The sequence below is a fragment of the Antennarius striatus genome, chromosome 5 (assembly GCF_040054535.1).
Source record: "Antennarius striatus isolate MH-2024 chromosome 5, ASM4005453v1, whole genome shotgun sequence".
NCBI classification, from domain to species: Eukaryota; Metazoa; Chordata; class Actinopteri; order Lophiiformes; family Antennariidae; genus Antennarius; species Antennarius striatus.
In genome coordinates, this window is record NC_090780.1 from 847,721 (window position 1) to 860,000 (window position 12,280).

The window sequence follows — 12,280 nt, forward strand, 5'->3', positions numbered from 1 at the left end:
CAAAGCGTCACCTCATCGACTGATTCTGCTGCGACGCTTAAGCTTCTGACAGATTGACGGCTTCATGAGAGGAACAGTAGGGACGCGTCTGGAGTCTGTCCACGGCTCACAGGTGGGAGTCTGCATGCAATCCCTCCGTCACCGCCCATCCTGACTGGCATCAGTGTGCAGATTAGAGCGTTTCTCCCCACCATCCCATCATTTACCCTGTTTTCCTGCCTTATCTCCACCCTTCTTGAAACCCGATGTGATGCTGCGTTCAATGACTCATGATGGACCCGAATGGAAATCAGCAGAATTGAACTATAAAAAGGTCAAGGAGTCAACGATACGTCTCAGTCCGAATGAATATGAAGAAAAAAGAGAAACGTGTTAATATAATAAAAAAGATAGATAGATGTGATAGAGCGGCAAACTATTTATCTTATTATTTACAGTAATTTAAACGTTTATGAACACCCCCCACATTGATATTAAACCAACTTCTATCCAAGATGTAATGAGTTGTGCATTTTTTTCCTGTATTTTATTCTGTTTTATCTCATAGGATGGGGCCGAGTCGACCATCTGTTTCTATAGCACTGATATACTGTACATACTGTATGCTAACACGGAAAAACAGGAACAATACAAGGACAGCCGCTGCTTTATCTGCCCAAAGTAAGGTCGACTTTGAATAATGCCGCTTGCACAGGTCTCTAAAAATGCTCCTCGCTAGTAAACAGAATGCACCAGGACGCGTGGGCGTGGAGAATGGTGCGTGCACAGCAGTGTTACTTGACGCTTAAGCCCCCTGTGATGAAACATGAACGCAGAGATAAGTGTCATGTATAGCATACAAGGCACTTCTAGCCTCTTTAATAAGGGGGCTAACGTTGGGACGCAGCAGCACAGCAATTGTTATTACTCAGCAACCGTGTTTGAGCACGATAAGCAAAAGCACATAATCCACATTAGCATGTAGGAAACAGTGAGGGAGAGAACATTGAAACTGCTGATAAAGCCTGTCAAGAAATCCCTCCTTATAATGGCAGCTAATTTCTCAAAAATAAGGTTCTGATAGCAGAATTATATAAACAGTATGAACAGATAGCGTTCCTCCAAAGGGAACACTTGGCCCTGTTTGGAGACACCATATGCTAACGGTGCTTCTTTTACTATGTACACCAACTTTGCGAGACGTTTTTGAGCAACGCCTTTGTTCTTGTTTTTCCGATCCTGGCAAACCAGCGGCTTCTGAGGGAATTAGATGTGTTTCAAGCTCCCACGTATGCCGGAGACATCAGAGGGCCGACCTACAGCTGTGCACGAAGGACTTCAGGGCGAAGAAAGAAAGTTACTGCGCAGGCTGAACTTCCTTGCCCTCAGCATTTAGCTGCCTCATTAATCAGAGGTTTTATCGCTTCATCACCGCTAGATAAGGCAAACATACTCCAGCCACACGCCAAGGAAACTACATTTTCCCTGTGCCGATGTCACAACAGCAGGAGGAGAATATTCACCTCGATGGTTCTGTTGCATTAATACATCCTGTGAAGCGGTGATGGATTGTAATGTCAGTGTTCGTGTGTTCGTGTGTTCGTCCACCAAATATCTCCACAACCGTTCAGACAGAAAGATGAAACAAGAAGCACATGACTCAGGCAGCAAAGGGGATGGAAATGAGATGATGACCTTGACCTTGAGAAAACTAGGTCAAGGTCAAATTTTCCCTTTTATGCCTCTTTAGGTACACATCTCTGAAACCTGATGAGATATAATCACAAAACAAAACGCAACATTTTCAGGAAGCCAGAGGCACAAACATGTGATGATGACCTTCACCTTTGGAAAACTAGGTCCACTTTTGTATCTTTTAGGGTGCAAAAGGGTTAAAATGTTGAACTCAGGGGTGTTGCAGGATGCTGCAGTCTCTGGCTGCCTTGTTTGTACAGTGAGAGACATTCAGACCCCTGGTGGTCCACCCGGCAGGTTTTAGGTTTTAGGCCTTTACCTGACAAATACTCTGGAATGTAAAACCCCGAATACTGCCGGCTATTATGAAAAAATGTTAATGGATTTCCAATGGCTGCTCCAGTGCAAACATCACACCCCAGCTCGTATAAAATGTCAGAACTATGATTTGTTTTCACACATTTACCTGAAAAGCAGATAGTTGGCGTGTATGCTAATGCTCAGAAGCCGTCATTCCCTCAGACGTGGCTTATCGCTGACTCAGATGTTTCAGGGTGGCGTGCTGTTGGGACGCTTCCCTTTGAAGAACCTAAAAGTCACGTCTTTCAAGATCGACAGACGAAGCGTTTGGTGGAAGGAGGAGAACGCACGCAAAACAATTTGAGACATGCTTTTGGTGGATTAGTAGAAATGAGTGTGAAATGTCAAAACGTGTTTTTCACAAACACATTGAGCCAAAGTGAGGGGCCTACACCACTGGTTTTATCGACGCCACGCTGGGGGTGGAAGGAACGCTGTGGGGGGCCGGAAACTCAACAACGTCAAGAAACTAGCAAACATTCATACTGGACGTTATAACCAGGAGTTAGAATGCAGTTTAGTTGAGAGGCCAGTTTATACAGACGTGTATGGAACCTTCAACACGCATTCTGCTCTTATTGTGTTCATAGGAACAGAGTTTCAAGGCGTAAAGTCGTTGGTAAAAGTACAGTGATCCCTCTTTACTCGTGGTTAATGCGTTCCAGGAACCACACGCAAATCACAAATTCCACAATGAGCAGCAAACTATTCTGAACCCCCCCATACTGATATTAAACCACCTTCTATCTGTATTACCTTTAAAACACTCTGATAGACTGTTTAAAGTACTTTTGTGTCTCAGGGAAGTTTGAGACTCACAGAACGTAGAACACTTCAGGATGCCGTCAGCCAATAGAATGCGTGTACGGAATCACATGATTACCTACCAAAAATCCTCAATGAGGTGAAGTCGTGAGCATTGATGCTCGAATGCGCAAGGGATTACTGTGTTATGAAAGAAAATGTATAAAGAGAAGAATGTCCTCGTAACGTGATGTACATGATGTTCTCACAGCGTATATCTGGTGTCCAGCGACCGTATGCGATCGTTAGCCTGCAGCGCTGGACGGTGTGGCGGCGTCGGGTGCAGAGGCGTGTGATTTCTGACAAAACGCAATGTTTTCATGATGGCTGGCCTGCAAACATCCTTTATTTCCTTCTTCTCCTGCTCCTCTGCCAACAACATGGGAGAGGTTGATATGGATGGAAGCAAAAGGTCAACTACAGCACTGCACTGCTTAGTATTCCCCAAACTACATCCACTTTTTGTGTAATACTCTGCCAAGGCTGAACAGGCCAACAGCTCCTATAGCCTAGCTTCTACTACAGCAGCTCAATAAAAATAACCCCCTATAAATACACATTTTTATCTAGATCTGCAATGTGTACACTCCTGGATACCAACACCACGAATAACGTGTTCAGTGTCTTGAGATGCTTCAGACTCCACCAGCAGTCAAACAGAAGTTCTCTCACGCTCCAGGATGAGTAGCTGGTAATCAGTTCTGAGTTCCTATGTGATTAACTCACTGCTGTGAGACGCCGTTAACCAATGACGGACGTCTATAGACGTCCATTAAGCGTCCAGTGGGGAGGCTGGGGGACGGTCTGGTGAAAATCAGGCTTCTAGTCATCGTCATGACGACTGATTCAGAGGATGGAGAATCAGGGACGATGGAGAAGTTGTGTCAGCTTACGATGCAACAAAGTTTGTGTGTGTCAGAGATCACCCACGAGAGAACATGTGTCACCCGGAGCGAAGCATCATGGGATTGGTCGAGAACAGGAAGAAAACATGGGTTAAATGTCTAACCTTTAACCTTCAAGTCCACCGGAGGAGATCGATAGCTACAAAGAGCTGGCTGAACAACAACAAACGCTTTACCTCGTGAGGACTGACGGGAGTCCAGGTCTTGACCTCTTTCTGGATCTGGGAAAAAAGGATCTGATTCTGTCCTGATCCAGTTCCTGATCCCAGCAGGTTTGATGGAAACCTGTCAAGCAGATTTTATGTAATCCTGCAAACAAACAAACCAACCTAAATAATGGAGGCGGTTGAAAACATCGCCTCAGTCCTGACTCCCCATCACACATCCTGTGGAAGGTACAGAAAGCCTTTCCTGAAGTAGGTTATGGCTTCTCTGCTTCAAATAATCAGGTAAAATAGCACAAATAGTCCTGCAGGACCACCTGAGGTCATGGCTTTCAGTAAAAGCCATTTGACAAACCTCCAGTATGGGGGGGGCGCCCCCACGAAGCTTCACAAAAGCTCTTTTCTGGGTCATCAACTTGCTTCAAGTGTGAATATAGCTCTTTCATTACATTTAAAGGGATTTTTAAGTTTCAACAGATCCAGACTAAAGGTGAGCAAAACACAAATTATACTTTAATTGAAGGTGATCACTGAACGAGAGAACAGGTAATCACACACATTGTGTGGAAAGCGGCAGCGACGGAAAGTCCTGATTTAAGACAGAAGCCCTGCTTTCTCCTCTCCAGTGAAGCTATTAGATGTAGTCCCATCATCCTGTGTTATTCTGCTGCCCTAATGTGGTCAGAGCACTTTCCACTAGAAGAAGAGGTCAAGCGGAGACAGACAGAAGGCTTTTGCTGATTTGCCGCTGCCTCGGAGTGAGTCACAAAATCTACTTTTTGCTCCTGACATTATTTTCTTTTAACCTGAATGAATTTAATGTTGTATTGTTCTCGTTTTTCTGAACTCGCTGTTGCATGAGAGATATCAATCCGATCCTTAATAGAGTTTGAAAGCAAATGAGATCCTATCAGCGGCGGACGATCGTGTGATGCTGAATTTTATCGTGTCAACACTGCAAATTGAGTCCAGGTCAGTCTCAGCGAATCGAACGTAAAGAAAAGCGTTGTGAGTACTAATGAACATTATCACTATCATTATTATTACTTCAGCATATGGACATAATGAAACACATGTAGATCTATTTAACTGAACACACCGACTGACTGAACACACCGCACAAACAAGACAATGAAGGCAGCTTCTAATCCGTCTATAATCATTTTATATAACTGCTGAAAGCCGCAGCGCCGATGCAAATCCTGGTGATTGGAGGATAGAGGCACCACCACAGCCAATGTCTGCTCTCCATGTCAGTCATGACCAGCTGACACCATCCAGACATCATCGGATGCAACGCAACACTGTGATGATCCACAGTCTACCGCCATGACATCGCCCATGCGTGTCACATTTTAAACATAGCTCTAATAGTTTGACAGCCATGTTTCAGTCTGCGCTGCATAACACTGAGAATCCCTTCGACCTTTGACCCTGATGACAGAGTCCATGACGTCGATGGTTTTAGTCCCTATCCCCAGTCTACCAGACTGTCTCCTGGGAGCCACTTCCTGGTCTAGACCAGACCCGAGCTCCCGGTCTAACCTGTGTGCAGCTGATCCCAGAACAGCTCTGATGCCACTTAGCTGGAGAAACACAGGGACCTCATGCAACACGTATTGTTTTATTCAGGGCGGCTCTAATTGGGAGAACATCAATAAAAGACATGGGAGTGTAAAAGCCTGAGGAAAGACATGACTGATGGCATCGGACAGCAAACTGTCGCTCTGTGAGAGTAAACAAGCAGGGATGACAGCTTCTTCCAACAGAAGCATCACCCTCAATGAGACTTTATGCATTCAGACACACCTAATATCACTAGTGGCACTTCAGCACCAGCTTCTCTCAAAGGTAAAGGGAAATTAGACTCGCCATTAAAGAGATACTTTGATTTCAAGGCAAGGCTGATCTTAGGAGACGGTCTAAGCCAGAAGACCATTATAAAGTCTCAAGCTAACTGCCTTTGGAAAAGAAACAAATCAAACACCTGCAATTTGATAGCGTTCAAATCAAACCTCTGAACACTATTATTTGGGTCTTCATCTCTGAGGCTCGGTGAGGTAAGTCTGCTCCTTCCTAAATGGCACTCTAATGCAGTAATATCACCTTCCAGAGATGGATCAGCTTTCTTTCTCTTTAGAAGGTCATGGAAGCCCATTTGTACAAAAAAGACCGTCGAGCTACCCTACACAGCTTTTTAAATGTTATATTAATACATTTAATTCCTGCCAAAATCACAAATGGGTGCTAAGAAAAGGAGCTCATCTCCTCTAAACAAAAGCCAGATGAAAACACAAGAACACTACTTGCCCAATTAAACACTTTGGGAAGATTAATTTCTCTCCAACAATGAATCAGAATAAACAGTGAACTAGAAATCAGCTCTTCTTCAGTAATGGATCACATGACTCAGGATGCTTAACGTCACACTGCATGTGACCATAAAGACTCAAAAGCGCTGATCTTTGAGGTTGATTTGTGCTTCACTCGTTTATTCTGGGATGTGGGCTAAATTGCTTTGTGTAAAGGTTATACAGTCAGTTTAGCATAAAGGTTAGAAACACACCGCCTGCCTCTTACCTGCTTTACCTCGTTTGTTAAAGCCCAAGTGAACGAATGAAATGTTGTCGTTCAAAAGGGTCTCAAGTATTTCTGGCTTCAGGCTTCATTCTACTTTTCTAAAGTCTTGTTTTTACCTTTAGAGACATGAAGCAATCACCAGAAACTTCAGGAAGAAGCTGCTCCCCAGCTGGAAACGGTCTGACAGGGAGCCCAACGGAGAACCGTTGGTTAACATTAGGGGGAAAAAGAAGAGCAAATAAAATATGTTTGTTCATTAGTTTTAGAGGTTCTCACAGGCCATCCTGGTCTCCCTCCCAGCTCAGCCAAACCGGATGCTATGTACTCCTGCATCCGGATGACATATCCGCTTTTCACGTATGTCACATGGGAACATATCGGTGTCAATATGAATCACATACAACTCACAATGGAACACATTTCATCAACGCCAGAACGTCCCAGGAGTGTGAGGAGCGTTGGGTCGTCCGTCACCTACAGGACCGCCCAGGAAACATCTGGACACCTGAGGCTGAAGGTCAGCCAGTCAGGTCCCTAAGTCAGTTCACTGTGTCAGTTCACTATGTCAGGACACTATGTCAGGTCACTATGTCAGGTCACTATGTCAGGACACTAAGTCAGTTCACTGTGTCAGTTCACTATGTCAGGTCACTATGTCAGGTCACTATGTCAGGTCCCTAAGTCAGTTCACTGTGTCAGTTCACTATGTCAGGACACTATGTCAGGACACTAAGTCAGTTCACCGTGTCAGTTCACTGTGTCAGTTCACTGTGTCAGGTCACTATGTCAGGTCACTATGTCAGGTCACTATGTCAGGACACTAAGTCAGTTCACTGTGTCAGTTCACTATGTCAGGTCCCTAAGTCAGTTCACTATGTCATGTCACTATGTCAGGACACTAATTCACTTCACTGTGTCAGTTCACTATGTTAGGTTACAATGGCAGGTCACAATGTCAGGTCCCTAAGTCAGTTCACTATGTCAGGCCACTAAGTAACTTCAACTATATCATGCCACTAAGTCAGGCCACTAAGTCAGTTCACCATATTAGACTACTAAGTCATTTCACTATGTCAGGCCTCTAAGTCCGTTCACAATGTCAAGCCACTAAGTCAGTCCACTAAGTCATTTCTTAATGAGTGTGGTTGATATGCTGGTACGTCACAAACCCTGATGAGGTTCTACTGAACAGTCTTGACGTGTCACCTGTACGACAGCTAGCTGTTCCCCTTTGCTTCAGGACCCTGATGCTAAGCTAACTATCAGCAGGTTGTGCTTATTGGTAGCATTGAACTGCTGATGGTAAGAAAGTGGACTCCTCCTGACTCTGCATTATGTATGTTTGCTATGTCTGCATAGGGTATGGTCCATGTGACATTCAGACTGTCATGCTGTCTCTCTGTTAGCATCGCTCTGGTTGGTGGACTCATTTTTGTCGTGGCGGGTCGGAGCGCAGGTGTGAGATTAATCCTATAAGGTGTCTGTGAGAAGCGGCTGAAGCCGGTCAGATGTAACGGCTTCACCGGGAGCTGAAAACACGGCGTGTAGCTCTGCAGCCCCGACACGTTAACGCCATGACACCCAGAAACCATCTGAACGCGTAGTTCACTACGCGTTTCTTTTGACACGCCCCCAGAGAAGCTGCTCGCTGACTTCCTGCTGCGTACGGAGGACACATGAGATGTGACGCGCTGCTCTAAATGAAGCCGTGTTCTGACACGTGTCAAAGACACACAAAAGGTTCCAACAACATACGTTCCGCTAGCCGAGCCGAGCGTGTTGGCGAGCGTCACGCCGGGAGAAGGAGAATCCATCTGCAGAGGAACACGGAGCCGCGGCTCCAAGTTAATTAAGAAGATAAGAGTCATTGTGACACGGAGACGTTCATATCCTCTCCTTCACTGACATGACAGGAGCTGCTGGGAAAACACGCGTGACATTTGATGGGGGGGCAGGATGTGAACCAAACAATGAGGAATTGTGGGACAGAAACGTGTTTGTGAAGCAGCAGCGACATCAGCAGATCTCCTCGGTGAAATCTTCTCATGGGTTCTGTCTGCCTGCATGGAGATCCGTGTTGAACTACACGCTACACGCATGACCAACGCCGACACGCTGATGAGGCCAGAGGGCCGTTGTCAGCACTGCAGAGGAGCAGCAGTCATTATTCAGGCACTTCTAAACACTTTACAGTGGGGGGGTCAACGTACCCCGGGGGCGGTTTACCCCGGGGGCGGTTTACCCCGGGGGCGGTTTATCGCTGACGTTACGTTAAGCACAGCTGGCATCATGACTTCCGTACGTGTCAGAAGGTCACCAACACCTGGGGGGGGGGGGGTCAGACCTCCTCCCTCTCCATCCATCAGTCCATCGGTGGAGCAGAGGGGGGGACCGGCCTCAGGCTGCTCCCCCCCAGGGAAGGAACCTCAATGCATGAATTCACTGCAACGACCACAGCAACATCCGGAGGGGGGGGGGGGGGGCAGTCTAGATGACACCCAGAACTGGTGCAACATCTCCAGATGGAGAACCAACCTGGGGGGTGGGGGGGGGGCAGCCTAGAGCCTCGTTAGAATCCGTCTCCCCCAAGAAAGGACGCACTGAGACCCCCCCACCCCCAAAAGCAACAACTTTGAGATCTGTTGATCCGCGCCGGGCGGTGCACCGGAGCCGGTACCGCCGGGGGGGCTGGGGTCGGCAATGCGGAAGTATGAAGACTTAATACCCCAGCGGGCCTCCTGCTACCTCTTTTGCCCCTCTAATGCGCGCTCCCACCCCCCGCAGCGACAGCCGGAGCTCAATCCGACCTTAATTCATTCATTTCTGCGCGGCGCGGGGGGGGAAGTTGGCACCGTCCGCTGCACCCGGTTGTCCCGGTTGTCCCGGTTGTCCCGGTTGTCCCGGTTGTCCCGGTTGTCCCGGTTGTCCCGGTGATTCCACGTCCGTCACACCGGGACGCGCAGACGGGGACTCTGAGCGGTTGTTGGAACTGTGCGTGGATGTGGTGACAGCGGAGTGCGGGGGGGGGACTCACCGACGGCCCCGTCCAGCAGGTCGGCGCACAGCAGCAGCCACAGCAGGACGCGCATCTTCCGCTTCTGTCTCCGTACATCCACACCTCCATCCGCGGTCACACCTCCGGGCTCCGGCTGCCTGACCCCCGCCATTCCAGAGGGATGCGACTGGAAGATGCCCCCAAACTATTCATGATGCAGCAAAGTCTGAGCGCAGGAACGGGTGAGAATAAACCCCCCCACCCCCCAAAAAAAGGACAGGAACCGACTCACCGAGCGGAGAGTCGCTCGGTTTCTACCGAGCAGCGGAAACAAAAGGAGCCGCGGAGGAGAGCTGGTCTGGAGAGAGGAGGTTGGGATGAAACCTGCCCCCCTCCCACCCTCTCTCTCCCTCCATCCCTCTCTCTCTCTCCTCCCTCCCCCCGTCACACACTCATTCCTGATTCCGTTCCACTCTCTCTCCCTTCACAGGTTCCATTAATCCTCTCCGGACCCAAACCACTCTAATTCTGACCATTACGCAGATTTTTTGATCCTCATAAGAGCGTTTGTTTTCGAACAGATCCTCCTGCTCCTGGGATCCAGTCTGATCCAGTCTGTATCACCACAACATCACTACCAGTGTGCACTGCTTTCATCATCACCAATTACTTCATGGATTTAATGCAGAGAAGGTGAAAAATATCCAGTTTATTGATGCGTATTCAGTTTCATTGGAAGTAGAACCCGTCCGGAGGCTTGTTTGGTTCAAGTCCCCGTTTAGGTTCACCATCATCTCATTATGGATCATCTCCAAGTTAAAAGTGAGTTTCTAAAGGTCGCGCTCATTAAAATTCTGCTTCGCTGATGATTTTTAAAAGTAAAATAGCGCCATTTTTGTGACATTAGCATACCCCCGCCTGCTATCAGTCAGATGGATTAGGTAGCAGCATTTGCCTTTTTGACCACAGGGGGGTACGCATTGGATTTCTGTCATTACTACCATCTCCAAAATCACAAGAGTAGTTAAAGTGCAATGGGGCAACAAATCCTGTCAAGACTGCCCAAAACCTGACAGGAGCCTCAGGCGGTGTCATTCTAGTCGGCGTCACCTTGGAAAGGTTGTCCTGGATCGCCACCCTCTCCTGCTCTGACATTGTGGTTGGAGACTGCAAGCCCTTTGTGAAATGATCCTCATGTGATTTCTTTCTTCAAAGTCCAGGGAGGAAGTTATTCAGGAAGACAGCCACCGGCGGGGCAAATCCATTCCACCAAAAGTATGAATTCAGGTGAATAAAGTCATCGCTTTCCCATTTTCAGAGAAGTCAGCACAATATATCACGGCTACATCCTCCAGGCGATATTGACCTGAGCAGCAATGAGTTTTATTTATACTGGGACCCCAAGAAATCTGTTTCCAGACTGGTGTGTTCACACCCCAAAGGAAGTAATGAGGTGGATGAGCTGTTCCTCAAAGACAGCGACGCTTAAGACAAGTTTCACGGACGTAAATTCAACCCCCCCAGGAGCATGTGAGCGCACTTCCCTCCTGCACCAGCAGCCGATGGCGGGGGGGGCGTCTCTGGTCCAGGTCTGCAGTGCTAACGCAGCAGCACACATCTATAGAGGGCAGTGTCAACAGCAATTCATTGGGGTAACGTAAGTGAATATGCTGCTGTCCACATGGCGTCCCATCCAATCACAAGGAGGTGTCGTCTGTCTTGTGAGAGGCCAACGCAGTCGTGTGCTTACTTTCCTCTTGGCACCGCCGGCACAAATCAATAAGCCGTAAACTCTTTTTAGGTTTTTATTTAGGATCTGAGCAATTGAGAGGAAGAGGAAACCTGACAAGCAGATGGAACTGGCTCTATCTAAAAGAGGATTACTCTGTCTCCTCCGGTTCTTCTTTGCTTTCCAGTAATCATTAACTACTTGTCCCTGTGAATTATTTGTTGTGATGCTTGTATCATTCCTGCTACTCCATTATCTATTTTGTGAGCGTATAAAGTGTTGCTGACAGCTACTCCGCTATAAGAGCGTGGTCAGTCTCTCACTCATGGCCACGGGGCGGATGCAGCTCTTTCTAATCTCGTGCCAACACGCACATTAGTTGTCTTGTTTAATTCCATGTTTGCATGCAAATAGGGTTCAATTAAAGGTCAACGAATCCAAAATGTTAACAGCTAAACTCAGAGGTGGGTACACAGCAGTTTATGATATGGAGTAAAAGTATTTTATCATAAACTAGTGGTAGGTCATTGCATGTGGCTGCACTGGGTTGTGATTGATCCCCGCGGAGCCTGAGACTCATCTGGGCAGTAGTTTGATTTGGTTCACGACTGGAAACATCCTCCACACCACAATAAGACTGGTGTTCTCCAACGTTATGTCTTCACGCCCGTGAAGCGGTCATGTGTTGTAACGTCAGTGTTCGTGTTCGTCCGTCCACCAAGTGTCTTCACAACCGTTCAGACAGAAAGACGGAACACAAAGAACGTTACTCAGGCAGCAGAGGGGCTGAAGATGAGGTCATGACCTTGAGAAAACGAGGTCAAGGTCAAATTTAAACTTTGGTACTCATCGCAGATTTTGTTAGGCAGTCATGTGATACCGTACTCGCATCCTATTGGCTGACAGCATCAGGGAGTGTTCTACGTTCTGTGAGTCTCAGACTTACGTGAGACACAAAAGTGTTTTAAACAGTCTGTCAAAGTGTTTTAAAGGTGATAGAGATAGAAGGTGGTTTAATATCAGGATGGGGTGGGGTGTCAGAAACGATTAATTTACCTTGAATAATAAG

The 12,280-nt window shown here is 47.2% G+C and overlaps 1 protein-coding gene across 1 annotated transcript in view; it reads right to left on the bottom strand.

The window, feature by feature from the left end:
* The window catches only part of igsf21a (immunoglobin superfamily, member 21a), a 139,492-nt gene extending 129,663 nt beyond the window's left edge, over positions 1-9,829 (bottom strand). The window contains exon 1 of the mRNA XM_068315464.1: positions 9,522-9,829. Within this exon, the coding sequence (XP_068171565.1) occupies positions 9,522-9,654 (133 nt within the window). The 5' untranslated portion in view covers positions 9,655-9,829. The remainder of the gene's footprint in view (positions 1-9,521) is intronic.
* Between the last annotated feature and the right edge of the window lie 2,451 nt (positions 9,830-12,280).